We start from the raw sequence: 15,259 nt of genomic DNA, 5'->3' as shown, positions 1-15,259 counted from the left end.
GTATGGACATTCTGCAAGTACATAAGATAAAGACACACAGATAGAAAGAGAGAATTTATGGATGTGGATTTTCCTCCCATTACCTATTTTCTACTAAATAATAATACTCAACTTTTATATAGGGCTTTGCATCAGTAGATAGCCAAGCACTTAACGAAGGAGGTAAGGATTATTATCCCCATTTTACCAATGGAGAAACTGAGGCACAAAGCAGTAAAGTAACTTGCCCACATCACCCACCAGGCCATTGACAGAACCAGGATTAGATCCCAAGTCTACTGAATTTCAGTCCACTGCACTAGGCAACATTGTTCATCACTCAATCACCCCTTGCTCTGAAAATTCTCCCAGTGGAGTCAGTGAGAGGATTGCTGTAATAAGATACTGAACCTTCCTAATAAATCATAGTTTACAGTTCCTTGCTAGGTCAGGTGCTGTTGTGTGAATGTGACCTGTGAGTTAAGCCAGACAACATTAAATAGAGTAAATGCTATAGAGCACCGACTGATGCTCTTCCCTTTTTGTGGCAGAACAAGAATTTTGCCTCAGCTACCTGTAACAAAATCTGTTGTTTTAATCTCACATACACCAGTGTAAATCAGGAGTAACAGCAAAGACAGTGGAGTTACACCAATATAGAATCAGTGTAAGCAAGAGGGCAATCAGGCCCAAAGTCTTTTATTTGGTCTGTGCTGTGGGGAAGTGTGCTACATTTGTTAGACCCAGACTTGTGTGTGTGTGTGTATGTTTGTGAATGTTACATGTCGTGTTTAACCAAAGACTTAATGGAACTCTCCTATGTCCTTGAATTTAGTTTCATTTTGCTTGAAACTGTGATTCATGACTTCTGTCTTTGCTTGTATTTACCTGCAGGAACCAATAACAAAGGCTTAACACAGAAACGTTAGTGTTAATATTCAACCCCATCCATCTTTTTGGCTAACCCACACAATGCCATTAACAGGCTGTATTGATAAAGTAGGTGAGGCCCTGTCACTAGTTGCTTTGAATGTGTACAAGAAATTAGACAGGTTTAGGTATGGAGGAGGAGGAGTTTATAGTCAGGGCTGGAATTGAAGTGGGGGAGCTCAGTGTGAAAAGCTATTTTAAAAAGCATTTTAAAAAACAAAACATGACTGTCTTAATGAATATGGGAAACAGAGAAAAGAAAGGGAAATCCCTTGTTACACATTTACCATCCAAGCCCTAATTAGAAGACTACCAGAAAAAAAGCACCATGGAGAGCAGAGAGAGAGACCTGTGACTTCAAACCACATCTATTTCATAACGTGTGCTGGGACTAACTTCATTTCTCTCCCACCAGCCATAGTTATCCAGGCCCTCCAGGGCAAACTTCTGGGATCTCCTCACAACAAAATAGATGAGGTAACCACTCCCGGCCAGTGTGCACAGGGCCAGGAAGTTAGCAAGAACTCTCAGGAATCGGGTTAGGTGAATGTTTTCTTCTTTTCGGTTCTCCTGCTCCTCCACAATAGCTTCCTGCACTTATTGGAAACAAAAGTGTAGCTGTAAGTGAACAGCATTAAAAGCATCAGGCTCTATATTGTCTGTGCAGCTACTAGATAATAGTCTTTTTAAATGAGTTGTGATGAATGGACTTTACTCTTGGGCATCAGGTTTCTTAAGAAGGTGACATTGTATCAAAATCTCTGTTGGAGCCAAAGGACATTGCTGGATTTGGCTTGCATGGGTATCGTCCGGCTCATTTTCTATGGCTTTGTCCCCATTGAGTTTCATTTTGAGTTTCTCTTACACCTGAACTCACATGCCAAAGCTGTGATTCAAAACAAAGTCAGCACTGACAATGAATTCACAAGGTGCTGTGAGTTGGGAGACCCAGAAGGATAAGTGTATGACCAGTTGTCAGAAATCTTTTTGTTAAGGAACTGGGAAACTTGAAAAATGTGTCTCTGGAGACTGCTAGGTTTCATTTTGAGGGTCTGCAATTCAGGGAGACTGAAAAGGGTTTCTGTATAGGAACCCCAGACTAGACCAAGACTGGATGATTTCAGATTTTGAAATGAAACATTTGCACAACATTACTCTGTGTAGAGTGCAGATGAATTTCAGGGCTCTTGAGTAACTAACCCTACTTCCACCCCTTCCTAGCTTCATCAGCAGAAAGAGCTCACACTGCCACCAACATGTCCTTGTGGAGGAAGAGTTTAGTTACAGCTTCTTACATTTATGTACAGAAAAGTATCTTTCGCCCAGTAGGGCAGCTGGATTACTGCCTTCTAATAGCTCTATGTAGCTCTGCTTCCTTTATTCCACTTTTGTCTATTACATAAGGGAAATGAGAGAGCAGAAATTCTTGAGTGGAGCCTTGACCCCACTGAAGTCAATGGCAAAACTGCTGAGCTCAGTGAGGCCACGATTTCACCTTTTGACTGTTCAGTTCCTGGCCTGTTCATAGAAATGAAGGTAGGATGGTTACATCATGGGATATCTATCAAGACCTTTACTCTCTCTCTCAAGTGATTTTCACTCTTTTCATGCCAGATCTTGGCTGCCCCCACGTAGGTATAGGATAATGTGAGGAAAGGACACAGGCAGACCCTTCACAGCCCTCTAACCCCCACAGGAATCTGCACAAAGAGCCACTGTTGCTTGAGTGCCTTGGGCCTTATTCTCCACCCACAGGACCCGAGTAACTTCCAGTGAAATTACTTTTATCCTTGTATGGGGGAGAGAGGCCCTTTATGTGTAAGGCAGGGGTGGGGGAGGGGATTATTAGCACCCTGGACAGTATGCCAGAAAGCACAGGGGCTGTGGCTGGCTGAGTAATGTGGAATTAGTGGTGCTCTAGTTTGTCTAATTCCTTAACACAGCCCTAGCCTCCTGCACTCTCCACACCAGCAATGGATGAGAGTGCATGCTACATCTCCCAAATGAAGTGCATGGTAGAAGCGGCTCCTGAATGTCCTAAGGTACCTGTCTCAGCACTCCAGAGGCAGAATGCCTCCAGCCAATGTGGCTGTTGCACTACCCCTCACACACTCATGAGCACGCCAGAGATCACTGAAGTCACCAAACAGTCCTAAGTCTAGAGTCCAGTCAGTGAATGTGCTGTATTGCACAGGGAACCGGGCTGTGTTTCCCTGTTCAGTTGAAAATAAAACATTTGTTGTGAGAAAACACAAAATGACCTTTTTTTTTTTTTTTTTTTTATCTTACTGAGATGCAGGTGTGGTGTCAAACTTCTGAATCAATTTTTTTTGACATGCCAAATGGGCCCTTGTAGCAATGACATTGCTGTCTAATGGTATCTCTTCAGAGTAGCAAGAGAATATGACAATGTCAGTGCTGCAAAATGTCACCAGCATTTTTCAAACAAAACGTTTTTTTTAAATAAAAGCACCATAGAAACTGGAAGCTAGGAAAGGTGAGGAGAAGAAGAAAAACATGCTTTGCACAGGAATCATTTTGCAAGTACATGGACAACAATCCCACAGAACACATCCGTTGCTACTAGTACTGCTTACCTGGAGTCCTAGAAGGAAAGAGCAAGTGAGATACCACAGTACCTAGTTTCACTCTCATCCTGGTTTTACAGCGATATATTTCCATTGACTGACTGACTTTGGTGTGAAGGGAGAATCAGGTTCCCTCTCTCTAGTGAGCTATATCTTACCTTAAAGCTTGTTGTGATTGAAGCAAATTTATTATCTGCTGTTTCAGGATTGCCGATCAGGTAATCCCAGCTAGTGAACATTTTCCAGCTGAAATTAAAACTTGTATCATCCCCACCACCTTCCTCATTTGCATTCCTTGCCATTCTGGAAAGGCCAAAAAGATGTACAAAGTACCCAGGGTTAGAAAGAAGCAGCTAGCTCTGTTAAATGGTTTAGATTTTCAAATGTTCCTAATGTCACATAATATCATTTCATGTCCCCCCCCCCCAAATCCAAGAAATACACTCCAATCCCATGATGTTGAAGAAATGATGGATAGAGTATATCCAGTGGAGTCAATTCATTTCCTCACCATTATAAATTATATTTCTTATTTGTTTCTTCAGTAGCACATTGGAGAAATTGAGTTGGAGGAGAAACTCAGGAGAAAACAAGATATCAAGAGGGAGGACTAAGTTATCTTAAACAGAAACCTATAGAACACACTACAGTGCTGCTAATCAGATCCTAGGTGTGACCAAGAGAAAAATAAATTCTAATAACTAGCCAGGGAAAAAAACCTGGTTGCACCGAATAAACAAATTACAAATGCTGCTTTTTTTTATGCTGCTAGTTACTATGTGCTTATAACTGGATTTATAATAGCATCCATCAATATCAAATTATTTCTTAAGTGGCTTGACTTCACCTTGGACTGCTAACTTCCCTATTTCAAGGTATTATCAGCCTTGTAATGTTGATGGTCAGGTTGCTGTAGATTATATTACTTAATTCAGCTCATTAAGCACAAGGAAGGGAGTACATTACTAGGGAATGATAAATTTGGCCTTGGATTCTTCATTAATTTCATGCTCTGGGGAAAACAATTTCTATTTTAAGGTTATGTTGTGGAGCAGAATCATATTATTAGACATAAACAATGTGAACCACAAAACTCCTAAAATGCACAAGAAAACATATATGCATTAACCCAGGTAATTGTCTACTATACAGCATTCCTGCTTTCTCATCTGTGGGGATGGCGTTGTCTCTGGCAGCTGAGCTGGTGTGGAGTTGATACCGCGGGTAGGAGTGGTGGAAGATACTAACAGCACAAATGGCTTCTGAGTTGGCCTTGTGACGCTTCTGCCCTGCTGCTGCTCTGAATCCTCTCACAACGTCTCATTCTCCCCAGTTCCCAAAAAGAAAGTTGGTGAACAACTCAGTGTTTGGGGTCTATGTAAGATGGAAGGATTTGGTCCAACATGCAGTTGACCAATGTATCATGGGAATTTGGATATTAAAATGCACCTTTTGTGTGTGTAATTATTGTTTTGTATCTATATGCATTATATTACATGTGAATCTAGGCAGCTAATTTTGAGTCTATTATCATATATGTATCTGAGGTGCAGATTTCTCGGTGTACAGTGTCTGCTAGTTGTTTGAAGTTGCATGAAAATAATCTGTTGTGAATATTTCTTCTGACACCTCTTGTCCACATAATCTCCTTCTCTTTCGGAAATCATCTGGGAAAATACTCTCCACTATCATGTTCCACAAGCATTTAAATAATATAGAAACACTGCATGGTCATTATTAAAGCAAGCAGCAACTAGATAGAGGATATATATACTCACTGTTTACCATTACAGAGAAGAAAAAGAGGAATGAGGGAAGGCACAATAGTCTCCCCAAATCCAACAGCTTCCTTGTGTCAATTTCTTGAATCTACCATACCTTTCTGTAATTTGATTCCTGACCATATGATCCAGATGGAGCATTCTTGTATAGAGACAGGGTCCCAGAGAGTAACATGGAGCTTCTGGGCCAGGGTTCATGCAGTTCTTGGGGCATCCTACAAGAGTCTGTGCAAAGAGCACCTATGGATTTCAGAATAGTTGTAGGTATGGGCAGCCACATCCACTGCCCACTCCTTGGACAGGCAAATCTGGCCTCAACTGCATGATGAACTGGAAACTCCTTAAGAGTTTGAAACTAAAATTATCTTAAATATGTGACTTCTGCAACCTTAAGGTTGTGGATTTTTCCACTTAGTGTTGGGTTGGTGAGTGAGGGAGTTGCTGATTTGTGCCCTAACTCAAAATGGTTTCTATAAATGTAATAGTCAACCTCTCTCTCTCTCTCTCTCTCTCTTCTCTGCCCTCAACCATCAGCAAAAACAACAACAATCCTAATGACACTAGGTTTTAACTTCTGTGCTTATTGTATTGCAATGAAAAAATGGCCTAAGCAGAAGATTATATAGGGTTACCTAAATGTGGACTAGCACTAGTATCTGTGGCCAGATGGAAATTTAGCACATATGGTATATGTTTCCCCAAGGATATTCCCTTTGTTTTGGCCTCGGAGAGCCTGTATTATAAGGATTCTTTTTTCTGGTTGACAGCCACTCAAATATAATTCCCTGAGGATTCAGTGAGAAGAATCTTCTAATCTTCAGGCATATACCATCAAAGAAACATTTTTAAAAGCTGTTTTAGGTCAAAAACTATGCCTGCTGCATCAAAATGTTTTGTTCTTTCTCCAAACACACACATTATTTTAAACAAAAAGAATGCGGCCATTTTTTTGTCTGGGAATTCTGCTTACCTTATCTAAGAAACCATGTATTGTTTGAGTTAATCTAGTGCTTGTGAAAGTGAAAAACAAACAACCTGACACAGCACATGAAGGATTTGTGTGAGTTTCTGCTACCCAGCTGCACTAGAGCACCAGATAATCCTGACTTGCGATGGTCTGACTTTTCCGATTCTGAGCTTGTTCTAAAGAAACACTTCAGTATGCTTGTTTAGTTATTGGTGTTTCTTATGTTAGGGGGTTTTCTAGTGTGAGCAAATAGGTACTATGGACAAAATCACCACTGGCAAACCACCAATGGAGTATCCCCAGTTAATACCAGGAGTGAATTTGGCCCTAAAATAAGACAACCAAACTCATTTTCACTCTGGATCTAAACCAGGATTTAAACCTAGAATTCCAGAGGTGGAAGTGTAATTGTTTAGTGCACTAACCCATCTAGTCTCCCTTTTCTTTCTCCCACTTACCCATAGTCTTCCTACTGTTTTTAGTATTGTGCTCTAAATATAATTTAATGGAGAAAGCACAACTGGAGACTACTTTGTCTGCCATAGGACACTAATCCTTTACCATGACCAATGGTATTAATTCTGCTACACGACTGTGTAAATGTGAACTAAACACTATAATCTTGCTGAGAATCATTTACTGCTCACTGTGACTTATACAGCTGAATTTTTTGTCAGGTGTTTTCCTCCTCTTTTTTTTTTTTTTTTTAATTTACTTCACACCAGATATGATTAAAAGAGGAACAACTGAATGGCCCGGACGTTATCTGACATTGTGCTAGATGCAGACTATTATAAAAGGAGGGGTTGAGAGCTTTGTTCCCTGAAATACACATTCATTTTACACCTTTAAGATGCAAAGGGAAAGTGTTATGTTATTGCAGTAAAGATTTTTTTTTTTCTCCACCTCTGCCAGACTGAGACACGCTTTCTGGTACAAATAAATAAATACTGGCCTACGAAATTATAAATGGCTTTAACATAGTCCAGCATTTCCTTGCAGCTTTGCCCCACCAGAGCTGCATCAATCCTGCTGTTAAAACTGCTACATTATCATTTCTGATAGTGCATCCTTTGTGAAGAGAATTGCATTTATTTTAATTCGTTCTTTACTTCCCAAAGACCGAAGGAACTTACGTTCGGATGACAACCATGTAGCTATAGGCAATGGTCCCAACTCCCACAAGGAAATAGGAAAGAGGCATCCTGAACTTCAGCCAGCCAATTGTTCTCTGGTTGTTGTAATAGCCATAAAAGAGCACAGAATACTGTGCAAGGCCCTGAAAAGTAAATAGCAGGTAACAGCTTAACTAGCCTGTTATGTCATACATACACACACTAAACCTCATGAAACTTCACCAAAAGCAGTGAATACCAAAGAGACATTCATTTTATGCCTTCATGACATCTCCAGACATCATTATGGTAAACCTGACAGCTGGGGCCTGACTATTCTGTGAGAATTCAGAACAGCCCTGTTTTGGAGCCTTTAAAGAGGATCTGAAAAATATGTCATGTTGATTGTCAGGTCCATAACCTGTCAGGTACTTCATAGGTTAGACACTTCATCTACAACGTAGCAGCCGAAAGCTTTTTCAACCAAGTGGTTTTTTTGGTTGGTTGTATGTGTGTGTTTTAACAGAAAGTGGCTTTTCAACAAAACAGAAAGTTTGGTTACTTATATTCTATGTTCTTAAAATTTTCCTCCAGTTCCAGTTTGGTATAAAAGTCTTCATTTCTGTCCTAAAGTATTGGGTAGTGTTGCTGTGTGCTGGTTAATAGTTGATAAATTTCATTCAGCAGATGGTTGGGTTTCATTGGATACTGAAATGATTCTTGTATCTACAGTTTATAAAACAAATTATTAGGTTGGTATTGAAAAAATTGCATTTCTTTAAAACAAATCATATGAATGAAGTTTCTATTGACTTGGATTGTTATTTTTTCAAAATAATTTAATAGGCAATTGCTGGAGCCTGAAAGTAATCAAGATAGTTGGCTTAGCCTGGTCAAAGACCATTTTGGTTAGAGGAGAGGAGAGCAGTGTATTTAAACCCCTTTGATGAACAGCATAGCACATGCAGAGCAGCAGCGAAGCTCCAAATGGGCACAATTAACTCAAATCAAACACTAGAGTTCAGCATGCCAAAGTATAATTTATTGATATACTGTTGATGAATATGAGATGTGCTGATTGTGAGCTAACAGTGCTAATGCAGACTGCTTTAGTCCTCCTAAATTACAAGGTCCATTCACTTTCTTTCTGTTTAGCTGCTGGTATTTCTTAGATTAAAATGTCTATAGATTAACATACTTCTGCTTTGTATAATCACTAACTATGCATTTGATTTATTGGAGTTTTTTAAATGTCTGAAATGAGTCTCACACAGTCTTCAGAACCTCATTTGCAATTCTTGTGAAAGTGAAAATGAAATATTAATATATGGTAACTAAAGGTAATAGTCACATTTCTTGGTTGGTAATCGATGTATTGGTATCAGAACAGCTGTAGAGATGCAGGAAAGACAATATTAAGCATCTAATTCTAGGAGAAAGGGAATATTATTATTTATTTGTATAGCACCAAAAGTGAGCAGGTTTGTCTTTAGTTACTATACGTCTATTAAGAAACGGTGTAATTTCGTGTAAGAATTTATACTGGGCTTGGATTGTCTAATCTGTAGTTGTACATAGCCTCATACATTTCTGGATGTCTGTTTAGATCACACTAAATATTAAAATATCTTTAAAGTCACCATGCTCTGCTAAGTCAGTGTTTGTTTTAAAGCCTTTAGATGAGCTCTGCACTGTGAGTAATTGAGGGTGTTGTTTCCTGGGTTTTGCCTACTGTATTTAACTGTGAAGCTTGATATATTTTTAGCTGTGAAGTGGTAGCCATAAGTATAGGGTCTCCCTCTACACTCTTCCCACAGCCTAACACAAGCTAGATGAGCATATTCTCTTTAGTAGTATGCATGATTACAATGAGCCTTGAGATTTTGATTGCTGTGGAGTAGGGTCTGAGCTGTAGATTATATAAATATAAAAAATTAAATTCAAGATTAAAATACAAAAGGCAACAGCAATTTAGCAATTTCTGCAGGATGAAAATAGCCACATTCTCAAGGATGATCAGGGCAGGCACAATTTTCCCCCTCATGTTTTGCTACACATTTTAGAGCCCTTTTTTTATTATTTCTGAAAGAAATGTTATTGGGGAATTACTCCAGAATACAAAAAAAAAATGTTTGATTAAATATGCACATTAGTTTATCATTTTATTTTGGACCTGAAAAAATTATTTTTGCCTCTAAAATTGTCTCAGCTATATAGTCCCCATTCCCATCCTTGTCTGGATAAAGGTTTCATTGTCCCTTGCCAGATCCTGTTTCTTTCTCAGTTACTAGGAGCCTCTCCTCTCCTGCTGCCATCTCTTTTCTCTCAAGTCTTCTCTCTTTTAACTTCTCCATACAATTGTATAAACATCTCTCCCCTTCTTCTAGGATCCACTCCTCTTAAAAGGGCCTCCACGTTGCTACAAGGCTCACTTTTCTCCTCCAAGGTCCATCTCTGCTGCAGTACTTCCTCTCTTTTTAAATAGGCCTCACCACTTGACTTCATTGCTGTGTCTCCTGCTACTACCATTCAACCATTGTAGCTCCTGATCATCTAAATACAACGGAGTTCAACTCTGTTAATTACTGACATACATCAGTGATTGCAGAATGTTATTGAGTTGCTCCTTGTAATGGACCAGGAGCTCACCCAAAAAAGTACCTTGACCTCCTTTCATGCATCTAAAGAGGGGCCATCACTTTGTTGCTAAAGGAAATCAGTTCATCTGGCCAGTTACCACTTTACATCAGGCAATGTGGAGAGAGGTAATGTGTTACTTTGAACACTTTATTAAACTAAAATTTTAAAAATTCACTGGGTTTCAGTGAGTCAGCCTGGAAGTACTGGATTAAAAGTCAGGAAGTCAGCATACAGATCAATGTATCCAGTCTGGTATTCTGTCTGAGAGTTTAAAAACTTGCTACCCTGCTGAAACTGTCCAAAGAAATAAACGAATGGGCCAGAGTTCATTCCAGGCCAGTGGTGCATCCCATCAGAGTAATCTGATTGCAGGCCGCAAGACATTTTGCTGACATTGACCATCCGCAGGCATGGCCCCCCACAGCTCCCATTGGCCGGGAATGGTGAACTGTGGCCACTGGGAGCAGTAGGGGGGCCGTGCCTGTGGACGGTCAACGTCAGCAAAATATCTCGCTGCCCGCAATCTGATTACCCTTATGGGCTGCATGCAGCCGGCAGGCCGCAGGTTGCCCACCACTGTTCCAGGCACTGTGCCAGAGGTAAGGTCCCTAATAAAAAAATCCACCTGGGGTTGAAGTGGCACAAGCCTGGGGCCCTCTCTAGGCAGCCAGCACATCCTTGAAAGTGGGCAATGTTGATGGGAGGAATGGCCAAAGGCTGAGCTAATTCAGTGAACCCCTTCCACAGCCTCTGTCTGCAGGGCTCCTAGGATACTCCAGAATTTACCTCTGCCCCCAGCTGGCAGAACTCCCTAGGGTGAGCAATGGAACACTGTCCACAGCCCTCATCACCCTTCCTGGCATCAGCAGTCCGAACCAAGGAGACTTTAACTCCTTCATCCTTTGAGTTATTTTTAACACTTCTCCTAGTGCTTATGAGTATGAAGAGAATGTCTGGCTGTAAATTGTTCAAAGAAACAGACTCCCAGTTTCACCTCCCACATATACCTACCTTTGCTGAAATCCATAACAAGTGCTTAAAGTTAAGCATGTTCATAAAGATTTGAAGGATTGAGGCCTAAATGTAGAAGGGAGATTATACAGAAGCTTCAGGCAAAGTCACCCTTATCTGAATGCTGTTCCCTATAACTGGATGATTTCACCTTTTTTGTTTGTGCAAAATCCTTTACAATGACCTCTGCAGCTGCCTGAAAGACAACGCGGAGACTTTCACTGCCTTACAACCAAGGTACCGTTGTCTGGACTCATTGTAATATGGAATTTATCCTCAATACAGTCATCTTAAATTTATTTCATGTTTACAAAAGTAATCACACTATGGAGGCATGCCCTGTGTGAAAAGTGGTGAAAATATTGTTTCAATAAATAAAAGTATTGTACGGTATTTAGAAGTCTACCTTCAGACTTTCAGTTAAGGAGGTTCATCTCTTAAGGATACGATGAGCTTCAAAGAAACAATAAGGGATTCAGCCATCCATCCCACTACAGCTAAAATATTTGCAAATTTAAAAACCAGAATTTTGTTTCCAGTCTATCTTTTAAAAAAGGCCTAAAGTACGAGGTTTTCTCTTACATGGAACTTATACAGCACCACCAATTTGAAGTCTAAATGCATATAATCCCAGAGGGTCAAATTCATCTATAGTCCAACTCTACTGAAGCAAATGGAATTACACCAGAGACTAAATCAGTCTAGACTCTTATTCCCAAATTCCTCTCCTTTTTTTATTCCCAAAGACACAGTAATGGACATGGAATTTTCATATGTTCTGTTTTTAGATCAAGACAACATCTATACTCAGAATTAATGAAAAGGGGATTTGAATTGGTTTCTATCCATTTGAATGATCTCCTGACATATTTCATATTAAACTACTGAAATTGAACAGTGAAGCAGTTCTTCACTGAGCACTGAAATCAAAGCCTTTTAGAGCCCAAAGAGTCATGATAATATGCAGTATTGCAATAATGTACACTTACACTAAAGTCCCACAAAGTTGCAAAATTCATAGCAGTTCTTTCTTCAGCTCTCGGGACAGTTTTTCTAGGTAACGTGCCATATGGTTTCCCCATCAGCACCTGTAGCCAAAATATGATGAATGTAGATAACAGCTCAAAACACAACACTAACAACTAAAAGTATAAAATGCAGATGCGAACAACTGCACTGGAGATTTTGCTTTGTGTTCTCCTTCACTCCCTACTGATAGCAATCCACCTCTCCAAATCTTTTGCCTTAATACCTTTTATTCATGATTGATGCTATTACTGATGTATATTCCATTGCAATTTTTTATTAAATGGTAGCCTACTAAAAATCAGTGGAATGTTAAGCTGTATCTTTTATATTCAGCAGCAACAAAGGTTAAAAATATTCATCAGATCAGTGAGTTCTTTCAGTGATGCAAATTCATTTTTCTTGTGCTATTGATTTTGTTGCTTTTTTTAATAGAAAATATATCGGGTCATTACATGCATATAGTTTTCAGATGATGACAACCAGGATTCTGAAAGTATCTGAGCCTCTGGTGAGATGTTTGCAAAACCACTGAAAGTACTAGGCCAGATTCTAGTCTCACTTGAGTCTTGATATTGTTCCACTGCAGTCAATGGCAGTTTTTCTCTTGACTTCAATGGGAGCAGAACCAGGCTCTTAAGGTGGTATAAATCCAAAGTAACTCAATTGGCTTCAATTACTCTACTCTAATGAAAGCAAAATTTGGCCCATTCATTAGAAAAATTTTGGAAAATGTCATATCCTAATTAAATCTTGTGAGCTTGAGGTTATCTGCTGCACTCACTTACATGTACACACTGGAAGTAAATGTAATCAAGAGAATATTCTCTATGACAGAAATTTAGGGACCAGCCCAAGACCTATGTATCAGTTAAATTCCATTTAAGTCCTATTTTGAGCCCTGTTTAAGTCTTATACTCATCCTTTGCATGGGATAATTTCAGTTTGAATTGAATTCCACCTTATGAATGAGATTCTGTGCTGCATGTCTAAGAATATGTCTATACTTCGAGCTGGAGGTATAATTTCCACTTGAGGAGACGTACCCCAGGCTAGTTCTAAGCAAGCTAGCACTCTAAAAATGGAGTCTTGCCATGGCAGCATGAGCAGAGGGAGAGGCTAGCTGCCCTGAGTACAATCCCATTCAACATGCTAGGTACATATGTGGGGTGGCTAGCTGTGCCTGCCCTTTGTGCTGCTGTGGCTGCACCTTATATTTAGCTCTTGATCACAGCTGCCATGGGGTATATCTCCTCAAGCTGGAAATAATAGCTCCAGCTCAAAGTAAGACATACTATTAGAAGTACAGCACAGAACTCACAGTCCAGGAGATGGGTGCTAAGGTAGCTTTAAACCACCTTGTGCTCCCCACCCCCCTCCACTGCCAGTCCTGGGCTGCTCCAGGTATAGAGTGGAGATGCCCCGATGTAATTTAGACAGACTTCATGGACTGCCCTAAGAGTCACAGCACTTCCTGGAATATCCCCAGCACTGCAGGATGCAGCCCTGCCTCCCACACTTGTCTCACGCTCAGCCCTGCTCTGGCATGCCCTCCCCCATGCCAGGGGGTGTTAAGTTCTTGGGAGGCAGCCTTATAGTTGTCTTCTGCAATGCCTGTGCCAGGAATGCTTCCCTGGGCAGAACCAGGGCGTTTAGATCTGTTTTACACTGCTGTCCCTTTTCATGGCTTAAAGGAGCTGGAGCATTGGTAGGGATCTTGCCCAAAGTGTTCTAGTAACAAAGGTAAAAATTTTAAGCAACATTTCTCAGTGACATTTTATTCCCCTATAGAAATAAGAAATGCAATTTAAAAAAATCCCAAATCATGCATTCTCACCTCAGGCACCATTACAAGGCCAAATGTCAATCCGAAGAGAATCATATTTATTCCATACATCCAGCGCAAGAATATGAAATAAGAAGCTACTGAAGAGCCAAAATGACCTATGAAAACATTTGCAGTGACAAAAAGACAGATCAGTCGATATTCTTGTCTTCTTACTTTGAGACAAGATTACTTGAACATTTTCATGAGTGCTTAAAATACAAAAAAATCAGATTTTTCTTTATTCTATATTAATACCTATAATTTTATCATTTTAGTAATTTTTCAAGATTACAGACTAGCATTCACTTCCTTGAAATGGTTTTCTTGGCTTCTGTTTTTTAAATCATTTACCAAAGATTATACATTTATATTGAAGGAATATAAATAACATGATACCAACACAATGGAATAGAACTTCAGGATGATCTCCTAGGGCCAGATGTTCAAAGGTATTTGGTTGCCTAAGGATGCAGAAAAGTGCTTAGTGGGATTTTCAAAAGTGACTAAACAGATGAGGCACCTAACTCCACTTGAAATCAGCAAAATACCTTTTAAATCCTGGTCTCTAGAGCTTCTAGTGCCTTTCTACATGTGCTTTGTTTCTGGCCTACTAGCCAGGGAGAAAGCAAAGTGTTGCTGGAAAGACAGCTTCCGGAATTTAAAAAAATACACGCACACTATTCTACAGCAGTGGTCCAAAACACTAGAATTTGCAATGGTGACACTACGATTGCTGTTATTGTATAGAATACAGTGGTATTTTTATACTAAATCGCTAACAGGCTGGTGTCTGTCACAACACCAGATGCAGAATACCTTGAGAACCAGGAGTATACAGTTACTTAATACAAAAGATTCTTCACAACAGGCTCATTAGTCTATGCATCACCAATATAAAAGTTTTAGCAATGACAACAAGGGATGGTTTAAGATTCAGGTTTAAGGAAACAAGTATATACTGTGTGAAAGAAATGGGAAAGATTTAGGTAGGAAAGAAGAGGGGAGGTTGCTTGATCAGGGGGACAGAGTATTTAATTGAGAGCTATGAGCTGTTCAGTTCTGCCACTGACCAGCTGTGTGACTTTGAGCAAGTCAGTTCATTTCTTTTGCCTCTCTTTCCCCTCCCACCCTTTGTCTGCCTTGTCCATTTTGACTGTAAGCATTTTGGGGCAAGAATTGTTTCTCTCTCTGTGTTTGCACCACACCTAGCACAACTGGGCCTTGATTTCAGTTGAGGTCTCTAGGTACTACTACTATATTAATAATAATAAAATAATAGCTGTTTAGGTCCTGATTCTGCAATACTTATGTGAAGAAACCTTCCACTGAAATCAAGAATCAAATGCTTTATGATTAAATGAAGATTTTTTTATCCCTACATGACTCTGGAGGTG

General features: G+C 39.8%; 1 protein-coding gene across 1 annotated transcript in view; it reads right to left on the bottom strand.

Annotated features, from left to right (window-relative positions):
• Positions 1 to 15,259, bottom strand: part of TMC1 (transmembrane channel like 1) — a 79,304-nt gene that overhangs the window by 21,956 nt on the left and 42,089 nt on the right. The window contains exons 7-11 of the mRNA XM_034774931.1: positions 13,875 to 13,981; positions 12,001 to 12,099; positions 7,382 to 7,524; positions 3,656 to 3,800; positions 1,306 to 1,500 (exon numbers count right to left, since the gene is read on the bottom strand). Of these exons, the coding sequence (XP_034630822.1) occupies positions 1,306 to 1,500; positions 3,656 to 3,800; positions 7,382 to 7,524; positions 12,001 to 12,099; positions 13,875 to 13,981 (689 nt within the window). The remainder of the gene's footprint in view (positions 1 to 1,305; positions 1,501 to 3,655; positions 3,801 to 7,381; positions 7,525 to 12,000; positions 12,100 to 13,874; positions 13,982 to 15,259) is intronic.

Source organism: Trachemys scripta, chromosome 6, assembly GCF_013100865.1.
Source record: "Trachemys scripta elegans isolate TJP31775 chromosome 6, CAS_Tse_1.0, whole genome shotgun sequence".
NCBI lineage: Eukaryota > Metazoa > Chordata > Testudines > Emydidae > Trachemys > Trachemys scripta.
This window is presented reverse-complemented; position numbering and strand designations above follow the sequence as displayed.